This window comes from Olea europaea, unplaced genomic scaffold, assembly GCF_002742605.1.
Source record: "Olea europaea var. sylvestris unplaced genomic scaffold, O_europaea_v1 scaffold383, whole genome shotgun sequence".
NCBI lineage: Eukaryota > Viridiplantae > Streptophyta > Magnoliopsida > Lamiales > Oleaceae > Olea > Olea europaea.
The window spans coordinates 62,921-76,397 of record NW_019257731.1 but is presented as its reverse complement, the minus strand read 5'-3'; the positions used below and the strand labels follow the sequence as shown (position 1 = coordinate 76,397).

General features: G+C 37.8%; 1 protein-coding gene across 1 annotated transcript; it reads left to right on the top strand.

Moving 5' to 3' along the window:
- Window positions 1-9,489: 9,489 nt before the first annotated feature.
- On the top strand, window positions 9,490-10,806 carry LOC111387001 (mitogen-activated protein kinase kinase kinase 17-like). Its single transcript, XM_023011517.1, has one exon. It carries the CDS (start codon window positions 9,647-9,649, stop codon window positions 10,685-10,687), a length of 1,041 nt encoding a protein of 346 aa, XP_022867285.1. The 5' UTR covers window positions 9,490-9,646; the 3' UTR covers window positions 10,688-10,806.
- Window positions 10,807-13,477: the final 2,671 nt, after the last annotated feature.

The window sequence follows — 13,477 nt, the reverse complement described above, 5'->3', positions numbered from 1 at the left end:
ACTGTGCAGGGCGAACTAAAGTCTTTCCGCCGCTATTAAAGCTGAAAAATCAGGACGAATTCGTCTGGAAAGAAAAACACCAAAAGGCTTTTGAAAGCCTGAAAACATATCTATCAAGTCCACCAGTGTTGGTGTCACCAATCCAAGGACGGCCAATGAAAGTGTATGTATCTGCTGAAAAAGAATCAATAGCTGGAATGGTCGCACAGGAAGACCAATTTGGTGAAAAAATGGCAATTTACTACTTAAGTAGACGGTTAACGAAATGTGAATGTAATTACTCTGCTATCGAAAAATTATGTCTTGCATTGTATTTCACATGTACAAAATTAAGGGCTTATTTACGGTCCGTAACCGTTTATTTAATTTCTAAAGTAAATTTAGTTAAGTATATGTTCTCGCGCCCTATTTTACACCAAAGGGTAGGCCTTTGAACACTAACTTTATCAGAATTCGAAATACAATATATACCTCAAAAGGCAGTCAAAAATCAGGCTTTGGCTAACTTTCTAGCCGATCATCCATGCCTTGATATGCCTGAAGAAATCGAGCTAGAAATCAATTCGTTCGAGTTAAAACCTTGGATGTTGTATTTCGATGGATCAAAAACTTCTAGAGGTGCAGGAGTAGGAGTAGCATTGATTAATCCTTTAGGGATTTGCTACAAGTTTGCATTCACTTTAGACAGAATGTGCACCAACAATCAAGCCGAATATGAAGCCTTAATTGTAGGCCTAGAACTAATGATAGATATGGGAGTAAGAAATGTAATCGTTAGGGGCGATTCTCAATTGGTGATCCATCAATTGATCGGTGATTTTAAATGCCAAAGTGATTCCATTATAAGTCAATACGAGATGGCCCAAGAATTATTAGAAGAATTCGATTAAGTAGAACTCCAATACGTTATTAGGATATATAACGACGTGGCAAATGAGTTAGCCCAAATGGCATCAGGGTACTCAAAGGTTTTGAATTGGAAGTCTACTTGTAAGTATGGAATCATATTACCCGTGACTCAAAGAAAGGCGAAAAAGATTGAACTTCACTGCATACGAGATGGAGATGCAATGGATTGGAGAACAGAGATTAAAGGGTTCCTCAAAGAACCTAATGGAGGGATTAGTAGGAAAATGAAACTGTGTTTGCTGAACTATACACTAATAGATGAAGAGTTGTTTAAGAAACGCTCTGATGGTGTATTATTAAAGTGTGTAAGTTTGCAAGAAGCGAAGACGATCATGGCTGAGGTGCACGAAGGGATATGTGGAGCTCATCAAGCTGGCTAAAGGATGAGATGGTTAATTATTAGGAGTGGATATTTTTGGCCAAAGATGGGAGAATTATGCGTCCAGTATGCAAAAAGTTGTTTAGTATGCCAAAGGCATGGCCCAATACAAAGGGCGCCAGCACGAGAGATGGCACCTATTATTAAACCTTGGCCGTTTAAGGGTTGGGCGATAGACCTGATAGGGAAGATTTATCCCCCATCGTCCAAACAACATACTTTTGTTATAGTTGCAACCGACTATTTCACCAAATGGGTAGAAGCGGTACCTTTGAAAGAGATCACCCAGAAAAATATTATAGAGTTCATCCGTGATTACATTATTTATAGGTTTGGAATTCCACAAACAATAATGGTAGATCACGGAACATCTTTGAATGGGGATCAAGTCAACAAATTTTTGAGCGAGTTTGGGGTTAAATTAGTAAACTCCACACCATATTACGCTCAATCTAACGGACAAGCGAAATCTTCTAATAAGATTCTAAAAAATATCATCAGAAAGATGATAGATGAAAATGCCAGAAATTGGCACGAATGTCTGAACAAGGCCTTATGGGCTTATAGGACATCACCTCGGTCAAGTACCAAGGTTACTCCTTTCCAACTTGTTTATGGACAGGAGGTCATTTTGCCTATGGAAATCAACGTGCAATCGATCAGAGTGTGCTTACAGCATAAGTTGAATGATGATGAGTATGCCGAATCACTAGTTCAAAATTTATTGGGGTTAGACGAATTAAAATTGGACGTCTTAGATAGATAACAAGTGCAAAAACAAAGAATGGCTAAGTTTTATAATAAAAAAGTCATAACCAAGTTGTTCAGCTTGGGTGAACTAGTTTGGAAGACGATACTCCCTTTGGATAGCAAAGATCCAAAGTACGGGAAATGGTCGCCCAATTGGGAAGGACCATACAAAATAAATAGTGTGTTGCCCAATGGAGCGTATCACTTGGAAGATTTAGACGGCACCAAGCACGTGAGATTCATTAACGGTAAATATTTGAAAAAATGTGTTCCTTCTTTATGGGAATGTGAACAGATAAAATTATAATCAAATATGTTGAACGATTAAAGGATAACAAGGTCAGAGCGAAATACGTTCAAGTGAAGTCCTTTATTATCAAACGTTCATTACAAGAATACAAAAATACAAATAATGGATACTCTACGAAATACAATTAAAAGTAAGCTAATCTCCCCGGTTGATCGCTGAGTAAGCCTCACGCCGCCTTCCTAAATGCATCGCTACAATGGTGGGATCGCCGAGTAAGAGGGTGTACTGGCCTCACCACCTTCCTAAATGCATCGCTACAATGGTGGGATCGCCGAGTAAGAGGGTGTACTGGCCTCACCACCTTCCTAAATGCATCGCTGCAATGGCGAGCAAAGAGGCTGAGAAGCATTTTCAGCAAGCAAAGTGGCCCACAAGCAGCCCAAAAATTGCCTTCTATCATCGACTCCTTGTAAAGGACAAAGATACGATGGGAAGAACTTTGAAGGTAAAAACTTCGCTGCTGGCCAGAAAATATTTCCTATACCTCCCACACCAAAGGTGACATCAAGGTAAATAGTAAAATGGGTGGACTAAACAGTCCATTTTGGGTCGGATTGATTGTCAGAATGCCAAGCAATGGCAGCAAATTAGTTTCGAAGAAGAAAATGAAGATGAAGACGAAAGATGGAAAATGCGAAGCATTTATAGGGGGTGGAGATGAAAAGACAGAATATGAACAGCCACATTTCTGCCTAATAAACGGAATTAAATAGCCCAAAGTCTTGGGAAAAGTGGTAAAAATTTCAAAAGAAAATGGACAAGATTTTTAGCACAAAGCAGTTAGATACTTAAAGAATTGACGACTAAAAAACAAACGTCAAATAAATGTACAAGAAGTTAATGTTCATTAATGATGAACAAAGTTACAAAAGGAAAAATCAAATTACAAAAGGAAAAAGACATCATATGTCTTAATTACAGTCCACCCCATACTGAACGAATTCGTTCCCTAAGTTTTTCCTAATCCTCGTTCTGCCGAGAGGAAGTGATGTTCAATTCAGTCGCGACATCATCATCAACTTCCAACTTCTTGTACTGCTCGACCAAGGACTTAGTTCGCTCAATTCCCTGGGAGGCGTTGCGCTTTTTAGCAGCCATTCTCGCCCTGCAGTCGTCCATTTTGGCTTGAAGTTCCTTCATCTGAGCAGCCAAATTAACCATCAAAGAGTCTTCAACCATGACTTCGGAAGAGATTTCTTTCAACTCGTCCTCAGCCTTGTTAATCTCCATACGCAAAGACTCTTTCTCAACTACGGCTCGAAGATATTGAGTACGTTTGGCCTTTAGTTCAGCATTCTTGGCCAGCAAAGAAAGGACCTCGGAGTGGATAACCTTCAACGTTGCTTTAAAATCGACAGAAAGATTGAGCGACGGAAGCGTCAGTGCTTGCTCCAACTTCACACTCAGGTGCTCAAGTTTATCCTTGTGTCTGGCAGCACTAGCCCTTCCAATAACCATATCCATGAAGGATACGTACTCAAGTATCGACTCCTTGAGGAACTTCAAATCTTCCTCTGAAGAAGCAGCAGGACGATCAGATGGAGCAGGGCGAGACATCTGGACTTGCCCCCAGGAAGTGAACAAGTCTTGGATAGAACACACAATTTTGTCAGCATCCTGCAAAGAAAATTGCCAATATTAAAGACCCTCACTACAACGAACAAGATAGAAATAGAAGTGAAGCAAAGACTACCTCATCAACAATCGTAGAAGATGGCATGCCCTCAGCCAAGCTTGCCACCAACGACTCCTCCATTCGTGAGGACTTCCTCTTGTCTGAGCGAGAAGATGTTGCCACAACGGGCGGACTCATAGGAGTATCTGCAAAACTCAAGAGCAACAAATCAGAAACTAACAGCACAAGCAAAGGTAAGACATCAAAAGACTGAATTACCTTCTGCTTCAATGTTTGGGGGGTTGACGCCCTAGTAAGAAGGTAGTTCATCCATGGGTTGTGATGAGGACTCCGGGACTGAAGATGTCTCTTTAAACGTAGCCCCCTCATCAACCGATTTGGATGAAGTAGCCTCAGCAGAGGATGATGGAGCAGGAGCTGTCGATGCCCAAGCCTTTGAACGAGAGACTGAGCTTTTCTGAGAAGTCTAAAAGATCATCAGCACACAGAAAAGTTTCAAGTATACTTGTGAGTAAACCAATTTAATTACCTTCCTCCTGACGATAAGAGGGGCATCATCATCATCATCAACATCATCCTCCAGAATGGGAGATGTTGAGGCTGGCCGTTTGCGGCTTGGGGCACTCTTAGCCGTAGTAGGCTTGGCAGGGAGAGAAGAAGATGGGCGAGTAGACTCTTTAGTGCGACGAGAAGGAGAAGTACTCTGAATGGACAAGGGAGTGACTAAAACAGGAGGAGGGAAAGAAATGCTCGGTTGGTCTAATGAATGAAAGACACGATTAGCGTCAGTCGCAAATAATCTGCGCTTCACTGACGGCCAGAGCTGTTGAAAAAGAGGGTGAATGACGTGGCTAGAATTGAAAGGGGCTAATGAAAAATGGCTGGTTAAAAGAAGATTACGAGCATCTATAGCCTCTGCCTCCGCCTTATTAATGGTATAAAAACGGTCAACTAAGTTCCTTGAATAGCAAGGAGGAACAGGCCAAGTTTGGCCGAAACCAAGCTGAAGAGCAAAAAATTGGGGAGCATAAATTTCTACCCCCGCCTTGGCATTGGTCCCAATTAGAATATCATGAAATAGCTCCCTCCCGGTTAAAAACTGGATCCAAATGAGCAGGGAGGTGCTCGCGCTATCTATCGTGGAAGGGGGATGTACATAGTTTGGAGTCAAAAAAGGAGGAAAAGGAAAAAAGGAAGGGATTGAATCCAAAGAATAAAAGAATGAAAAAATGTCCCTTCTGGACATATTTACAGGAGCTAAGGGCTCCATGACTAGCCCATAACAGCTAGCAGAGGAGTGAGAGATTGATGGAGCACCAAGCAATGGAAAATAGGATCTCAACCACAGTTGAGTGAACCAAAGAGGTCCACTGCCAGTGGGAGATGCACCATTCTTCAATTGAGTTTGAAGAGAGGTCATGCCTCTATAAAGGGCAGCCAAAAACAAAGAACATAAATTCAAAGGCCTGCCACGCCCCAATTCGTGCGCTATAGGTAAATAACTCAGGGAGAGCTTTATGCTTGGCACACACAAAATATATTTACAAAGTCAAACTAAAAGGAAAGCCACTCGCTCAGTATGGGAAGGGTCAGCGCTCGAATGATTGTGAAGGGTTTGCAGGCTTGAATAAAAATCGGTGTAGGTTTTACCAAACTTTAGGGCACCACCAGAAACCAAGATACCAGGAAAAATGGTATCGCCCAAAGGTGGTAGATTCACCAGGGCCCCAACATCCCTTAAGGTAATAAACATGGGGGCCAAGAGGGAAAATAAAGGTGTTATACTCAGGAGACCAAAAACTCAAAGCAATCGAAAAGAGTGCTGAATCAAAAGTAGGGGGACGAATAGAGATTTCTAACAAATCAAAAATCCTAGCGCTATCAAAAAATGCCTTAGTAGGACCATGACCTACAAGGCGAGTATGCCACCTACGAAAAGCTACATCAGATTTAGGCCAAGTACGAATACCTCTTTCGCGAAGTGGCCCCAGCGGCAGAGAGTTTAGAAAAGGAAGGCCATGAGTGTAAGGAAACAGCTGACCCACCGCCGCCTGTTCAACTCCCTCTGCATTGTTGAAGAAAGGACCCAAGTAGAACTCATTACGTTCGACATCGGCGGGTGCGAGAAAACTCGGAGTTATGTATGGGCGACTCAGAAGTTTCTGAAAGTCATCAAAACTAAAGGAGTCGCCAGCTTGAGATTGTGAAGCAGCCATTTGAGAAGGAACGAAGTTTTTCAGGGTTACGTAGCAGGGAAGCAAAAGATAAACAGTAAATTGTGAGAGAGACGCAAAACATTTGAGGCGTGGTTTAATAGTGCAGTGAAATGGCGTGTTTGGGATTTATAAGGGTTTGCAAAACGACGTACCTTTTCAAGTTATAGAAGAAAACAATGATTGAAATTCTTGAAAATTTCGAATGTTGCTGGAAACACAAAGTGAATATGGCAAAATTTAATAATTATTATTAATTCTTCCATATTGGGGGGTAATTGTTGACACATAAAAATTCAGCCCAAATCGAACAGCCCAAGGAGTGAAGCCCAATTGAAGGATCCCCAAATCAGATAGCCCAAAGAACGAAGCCCAATCAAACAAATCAAGATGAAGGCCCAAATAGGGAGGCCCAAGAACACGGTAACGCCATCGCCCAAGTTTGCAAGTCGCCCAGAATCTGAACGAATGGAGTGCCATACAGTCGCCCAGAGCTATTACTCTATTCTCGTCCAAACCTTCAAATCGCCCAAGGTCTTAACAAATATAAAGCATTGTGGTTATCAAGACGTGCCGTTATCAAAGCAGTCCTATCACGTTCCACGATTCAAGGAATTCAATCGAAAGCGGTTGAACGACGAAGAGTAATGGCAACAGTTAAAAAATGCAGTTTTAATGACAAGTTGACCATTATGAGGAAAGTGGGCAGTTATAGGACGATCAAGCGATTTTTAGGCGGTTGATCACAAAGAGATCGTCTGTGAAGTATAAAAGGGAGAAAAAACATAGAGCAAGAAAAAAGAAATAAAAAACTCTCGAACAGAGAACATGTAATTTTCATTTCCTTAGCTTAGACTTAAACACTTTTCTTTCAGTAACTCGTGTGCTTGCTCCCCTTGGAGGCACATTGTTTTTAATTTCCAATTGTAAAGTCATCACCAATAAAAGAACACCCCCTTTTTGGGACTTTGTCTCAAGAGATTTGTCCCTTACACAATCGTCTGATCCTTTTTAATTGTTAGCGACTAACCCGCGCGAAACATATCTATTTTAGTAATTGTATATCAATACAACAATTAATCATTTTTATTTATTAAATTCTCAGCTCCAGCCCGTGATCTGAATTTTTTAAATTCAAATAAATATATATCGGGGGCTGAGGCCGAGCCATCTCAGCCCCTGTGACCAGGCCTTGTTTGTGTAGAACGGCTGAATGATTTATCTACAAAGAATTCTTTCTTCAACTCAACTATAACCATTTCTCTTGAACTACGGTAATATCAAATGATTCAAATCAAACCTTTTATTCTCTCTATTAATTAAACAAGTAATATGGTTGGTGGTTGTGTGACCAACAATTAAAAAATATTAGTGTTGCATAAATAAGATTTCAGCACAACTGTTTCTTCCTAATTAACGCTCAAAAGTTTTTAATTGTCAGTTGCGTGGCATTAGGCGCATTAGCACAGTATTGATGGTGTCCCTTTTCATTACAATAAAACAAGGTAATATTATTTATTACGTAACTTCTACTTCCTTACATGAGTCACCAAGCACATTGAACTCAATAATGGTACTACTAATCAATATATTTATTAAATGTAACTTTAAACTTAGATGAACATATAGACCTCATATTTTCATACCATCTATCTATATAATATTAATTAGATAGGGAAAATTACATAACTGCAATAGTTTAAGAATGCAATTTCTAGATTAATAAACTTGTAAAATAGATTAAAAAATTAGGTGATATACGACTGTGACCTGTTCTAGTAAATGATTGTGATCTATAAATTGTGTGATTATGATTTAATATGATGTCTAATTGCGACTTTCTATATGTCACATATTAGTTACATTCATGGATTACTTGAATTTTGAAAAGAAGAAGAAGAAGTTAATGCTTAATTTATGAAATTAAAACTTAAAAAAATATAATTCCAGTTAAATTTTTTCAGTTGGATATTAAAGTTAGATTAATTAATGTTGTTTACATGAATAAATTAATAGATGTGATGTGATGTGTGATGTGAGATAATGTAAGATTAGATGCTTATAATCTGCCCAACCATCAATCTAATTTGAATAGGTATCCAAATGGAGTGAATGTAGTGGTCCATTTTGCCAAATTACTTTACAACTAATTAAATTCCATGTAATGTTGTTGTTTAGTGTGATGGAAAAGTGGTTTGTCTTCAATTTGGTATAATTAGTTACAACTTCTTGAATCACTTGTACTTCAAACCAACTCCACCTTCATTTCTTCACCAAATTTCATAACACTTTGTTCTTCTAGATTCCTACGATGACTTTTCTTTCTTTGTTTTCATTACAACTTAACAGTTTAAACGAACTGTCCGAACTATTTAAAAATTCAAATGAAAATTCATTTGCCGAGATTAATTTTTCTCAAACAAATCTACATCTTACGGAATTACGCTGTGAATAATATCTCACATGGATTAGAATAAAATATAAGGTCATAATTTATTCATCTTAACAAAGTTAACACTAGAAGACGTAACCCACATTTGAATAAAAGGAATAGTTGAATTATTGCTAATCATTAGCTCTTTTTAGGCATCTTTTAATTTTCATTCATATTGTTAACTTTTTAATACCTTGATTTTCAAGTTAAGAGCCACTGCAACAAACAACTCATTTCCACAGGTTTAAATCTTAAGATTCCAAAATTGATTCTTTACTTGCATCTAGAAGGTAGGTTATCATTAATTATTAGCTCTGGTCAATAATTAATAATGTAATTTTCATTTATTAATCTTACTCCAAAATTACGAGGAACTTCTCCTAATTTGCCAAGTATTTCGAACTCTTACCAAACTATTTAGGAGAAAAAAGATCTACTGAACATCGATGACATGACATGACATAACATATCAATTCATTAGTGTATAACAAATCTAATTCAAATATTGATACTCGCCAAAAATACCTATTCCGTGTTTGACTTTGGTTAATTCTTGTAAATGGATTTTAAGTTTTAACCAAAAAGAGGAATACCCAGAAGTCAAATTCAACTTATTGGTTTGGTGAACCCACTTCCCTCCCAACTTGAATTTTGAAGTTCAATCTTCAAACCAATTGGAGTATTTTGGATTATCCAATCCTATCTATACACCAAACCAAATCGGCCAACGTATTGCCATCTTCCACATACTTTGTATAAAAATATTGCCACGTGAAAAAAGGACCTTTTGCCAAGTAGTTGCCGTTCACTTACTCCAGTTGTCTAATTCATCCCCACATACAGTTTGCCACGTTATTAAATTCTCGTTAAAGGAACAGTATATTCTAGGGAGAGGTAGAGAAGGTGAGAGGCCAACTAATTTGGACTCACCTTTCATATAAATAGACCTCATCCAAATAAGCAACCACACCTCATCTAAACTTTCTTCTTCCATTCAATTTTACTTCTCTCATAAATGGAGTGGACCAGAGGGCACGTTATAGGCCGCGGCGCCACCGCCACTGTGTCGATAGCCACTTCAAGATCGGGGGATGTGTTCGCTGTCAAATCGGTTGAGCTATCAAAATCTGAGTTCTTGAAAAGGGAGGAAAAGATTTTGTCCACTTTGAATAGTCCTTTCGTAGTTGGCTACATAGGGTCTGATAATACTCGATACAATAGTACAATCATGTTTGATTTGATGATGGAGTATGCTCGTTATGGTACGCTTGTGGATGCCACTCACGAGTGTGGCGGCCGGCTTGATGAATCCATGATCAGTCACTACACAAGCCAAATTGTCCAAGGATTGAAATATCTCCATTCAACTGGTATAGTGCATTGTGATATAAAGGGCAGAAACATTGTGATAGGAGAAGATGGTGCTAAAATTTCAGATTTTGGTTGTGCCAAGAGAATAAAAAATCCAGTGGAAGGTTTAAGGGATGACCAAGAAGCATCGATAGGAGGCACACCGGCGTTCATGGCGCCGGAAGTTGCAAGAGGGGAGGAGCAGGGATTTCCAGCTGATATTTGGGCATTAGGATGCACGGTTATTGAAATGGCGACTGGCGATTTGCCTTGGCCTAATCTTAGCCATCCGTCATCACTGCTTTATCGAATTGCCTTGTCGGAAGAATTACCGGAGTTTCCAGCCTTTCTTTCGGACAAAGCAAAGGACTTCTTGAATAAATGCTTAAGAAGGAATCCAAAAGAGAGATGGACAGCTACACAACTTGTTAAACATCCATTTCTTGAGGAATTATCCAGTGTGAAGAAATCAACAAAAGAAACTGCTGGCTCACCAACGAGTATTCTTGATCAGGGCATTTGGAGCTTCATCGATGAATCAGAATCTCAGTACAATCAGAGTCGAACATACAGTACCTTAAATTCTCCAAACCAAAGGTTGAAACAGTTGTCGATGAATTCAGGATTGATGGTTAACTGGAATTGGGAAGACAGTTGGCTAACAATTAGAGACAGTGAAGATAACAATATTAGGTCAGTTCAATGACAGATAGTGATAAATATTAGTTGTCGGATAGCAGGGGTAGTAATTTCTACATAGAGAACTCATTGTTGTACAGATTTCAACCTCAATTTTGATATATAATTGACCATCAGATTTTTATTTTTTTTCTACGCTTCATTTGATTTATTTCTTTATCTATAGTTTTCAACCTTATCGTATGGTTTTTATTTTATTTTATTCAATATAATGGTTTATGACCTCATTTCTAAGGTTTTTCATCCTTTTTTGTAAAGTTTTCGCTTTCCCTTTTTATGGGGAAACATGCTACACTACCAGGGCCACATTAGCCCTGGTAATGTCACGGTGCAAGCTGGCCCCCTTGTGATAGGTGGGGATGGCTAGGGCCGATGTGGCCCCGGTAAAGCAGCATAATTGTTTCATGACTTTTATGAGGTTTCCCTTTTTAGGTCGATTGGTAATATCATAATAGAGCTTGTTCTAATATTTCTTTTATCAACCAAATTTTGACCTTATTATAAAAGTTTTCTTTATTGATCGGTTCTTAGCCTTGTTTTTTCAAGGTTCACTTTATTGATCGATATTTAACCTTCCACAAGGTTCCTTCATTGCCCACTAGTTCTTGACGTTATTTCCGTGGTTCTCTCTTTAACGGAGAACTCATTGTTGTACAGATTTCAACCTCAATTTTGATATATAATTGACCATCAGATTTTTATTTTTTTTCTACGCTTCATTTGATTTATTTCTTTGTCTATAGTTTTCAACCTTATCGTATGGTTTTTATTTTATTTTATTCAATATAATGGTTTATGACCTCATTTCTAAGGTTTTTCATCCTTTTTTGTAAAGTTTTCGCTTTCCCTTTTTATGGGGAAACATGCTACACTACCAGGGCCACATTAGCCCTGGTAATGTCACGGTGCAAGCTGGCCCCCTTGTGATAGGTGGGGATGGCTAGGGCCGATGTGGCCCCGGTAAAGCAGCATAATTGTTTCATGACTTTTATGAGGTTTCCCTTTTTAGGTCGATTGGTAATATCATAATAGAGCTTGTTCTAATATTTCTTTTATCAACCAAATTTTGACCTTATTATAAAAGTTTTCTTTATTGATCGGTTCTTAGCCTTGTTTTTTCAAGGTTCACTTTATTGATCGATATTTAACCTTCCACAAGGTTCCTTCATTGCCCACTAGTTCTTGACGTTATTTCCGTGGTTCTCTCTTTAACAATCGGATCTTGGCCTTTCCTAAGGTTATATTTATCCACCATTTCTAGATCATGTCCACAGTATTTTTCTTATCACTTCCGCAATAAAGTTCAGAGTTGATTACACACATCAAGCTTAAGACATTATTTCCTTCCTTACAGGTTTTTAATCTATCAACAATGACTACTGTGCTGTCAAACTTTATGATTCTAGCTATGTTCAGGGGCGGACCCACCCCCACATGACCCCACAAAATTTTGCCTTTATTTTTATTTTTTATTTTTTTTTACGATCTATTTTGATGCACTCGTCGGGATGTCAAATGAAGTCAAAATATTACATTCTTAATACAATTTTGAAGTGCTCATGGTCTAGTTTTTCACTCATTAATGGCATACGAAGTAGTCAACTATAGCAAAAGTTATGACATGTTAAAGTTGGGCGTTTGAAATTAGTATTTTGAGAATTTCGATAATATCCTAATTTTAAAAATTCATTTGCGTTCATGTGCTATCCGAATCCACAAATCATCTATGCCATGTAAAAGTTTGTTTCGAAAACTACATCGTTTTCATATCGAATGGTCCAAACGGATATCGAAAATAATTAAATATGCATCAAACGTACGCCTCAAAAAAGACGTTTAACTTGTTTTTTTTTTAAATTCAATTAATTATTATTTTTGCACGATAAATTTTTCAATATAATTTATATTGTTTTATTCGGAAGTCTTACATGAAATATGATGTAAATTTTTTAGAGTCGTTACGAATTAAATGCAATTTGAATTACTTTCGAATTAAACTTGGTCAACCTAAAGAAACAAAAATGTAAAAATATTTTGAAGATTTGGAATCATCAATCATCTGTCATTGATGACCCAGTAACGGAAGGTTTTGAAGAAAGCTCGGCGCTGGTTGGATGAGCCCAAGTTATGTATGTTACTTCGGCTTTAGATGGATCTAATACTCATGTTCTAACATCAATTGTCTTCACCAATGAGGAGGACAAAGGCAGTGCTCTTGAAATGCAGGAAAGTAGTGCTCAGTTCGTGTGTGAGAGAAGTGGCAGTGATGGATGGCACTAGGAAATTTCGTCTTGCACATGATTATGTTGGTTTTGGGACCATTCATTATGACTCTACAATTTACCATGCGGTCATCCATTGTAACATTATTCTATTACTATTAAGATATTTCTGATTTCTAGCTGTTTGAGCCGTACTAACATACTATGAAGTAAGTTATTGAAGTATTTTAAATTTTCCAAGTAACCCAAAGTTGGAAAACACCATATTATAAGAATTGATCATCAACAATCTTAAGTGTTAATGCTATTATCATAAAAGATCTTCTTTAATAAGTTGGTATGGATGATCTTGTTGTAACATAAATGATAATAAGCTTTAAATTTCAAAATTAAAGGTAATTTTAAATTTAAATTTTCTATTTTAACTTACATTTTTAGTACAAAATTAAAATTCGTGATTAATGGATTATAACTTATACATGAATTGGATTTATTTTCATGAATATGAGGGGTTATATTTTTGTCCCTATAAAAGAAGTGGTGATGCAACGTGTTAAAAAAAAAAAAAAAAAAAA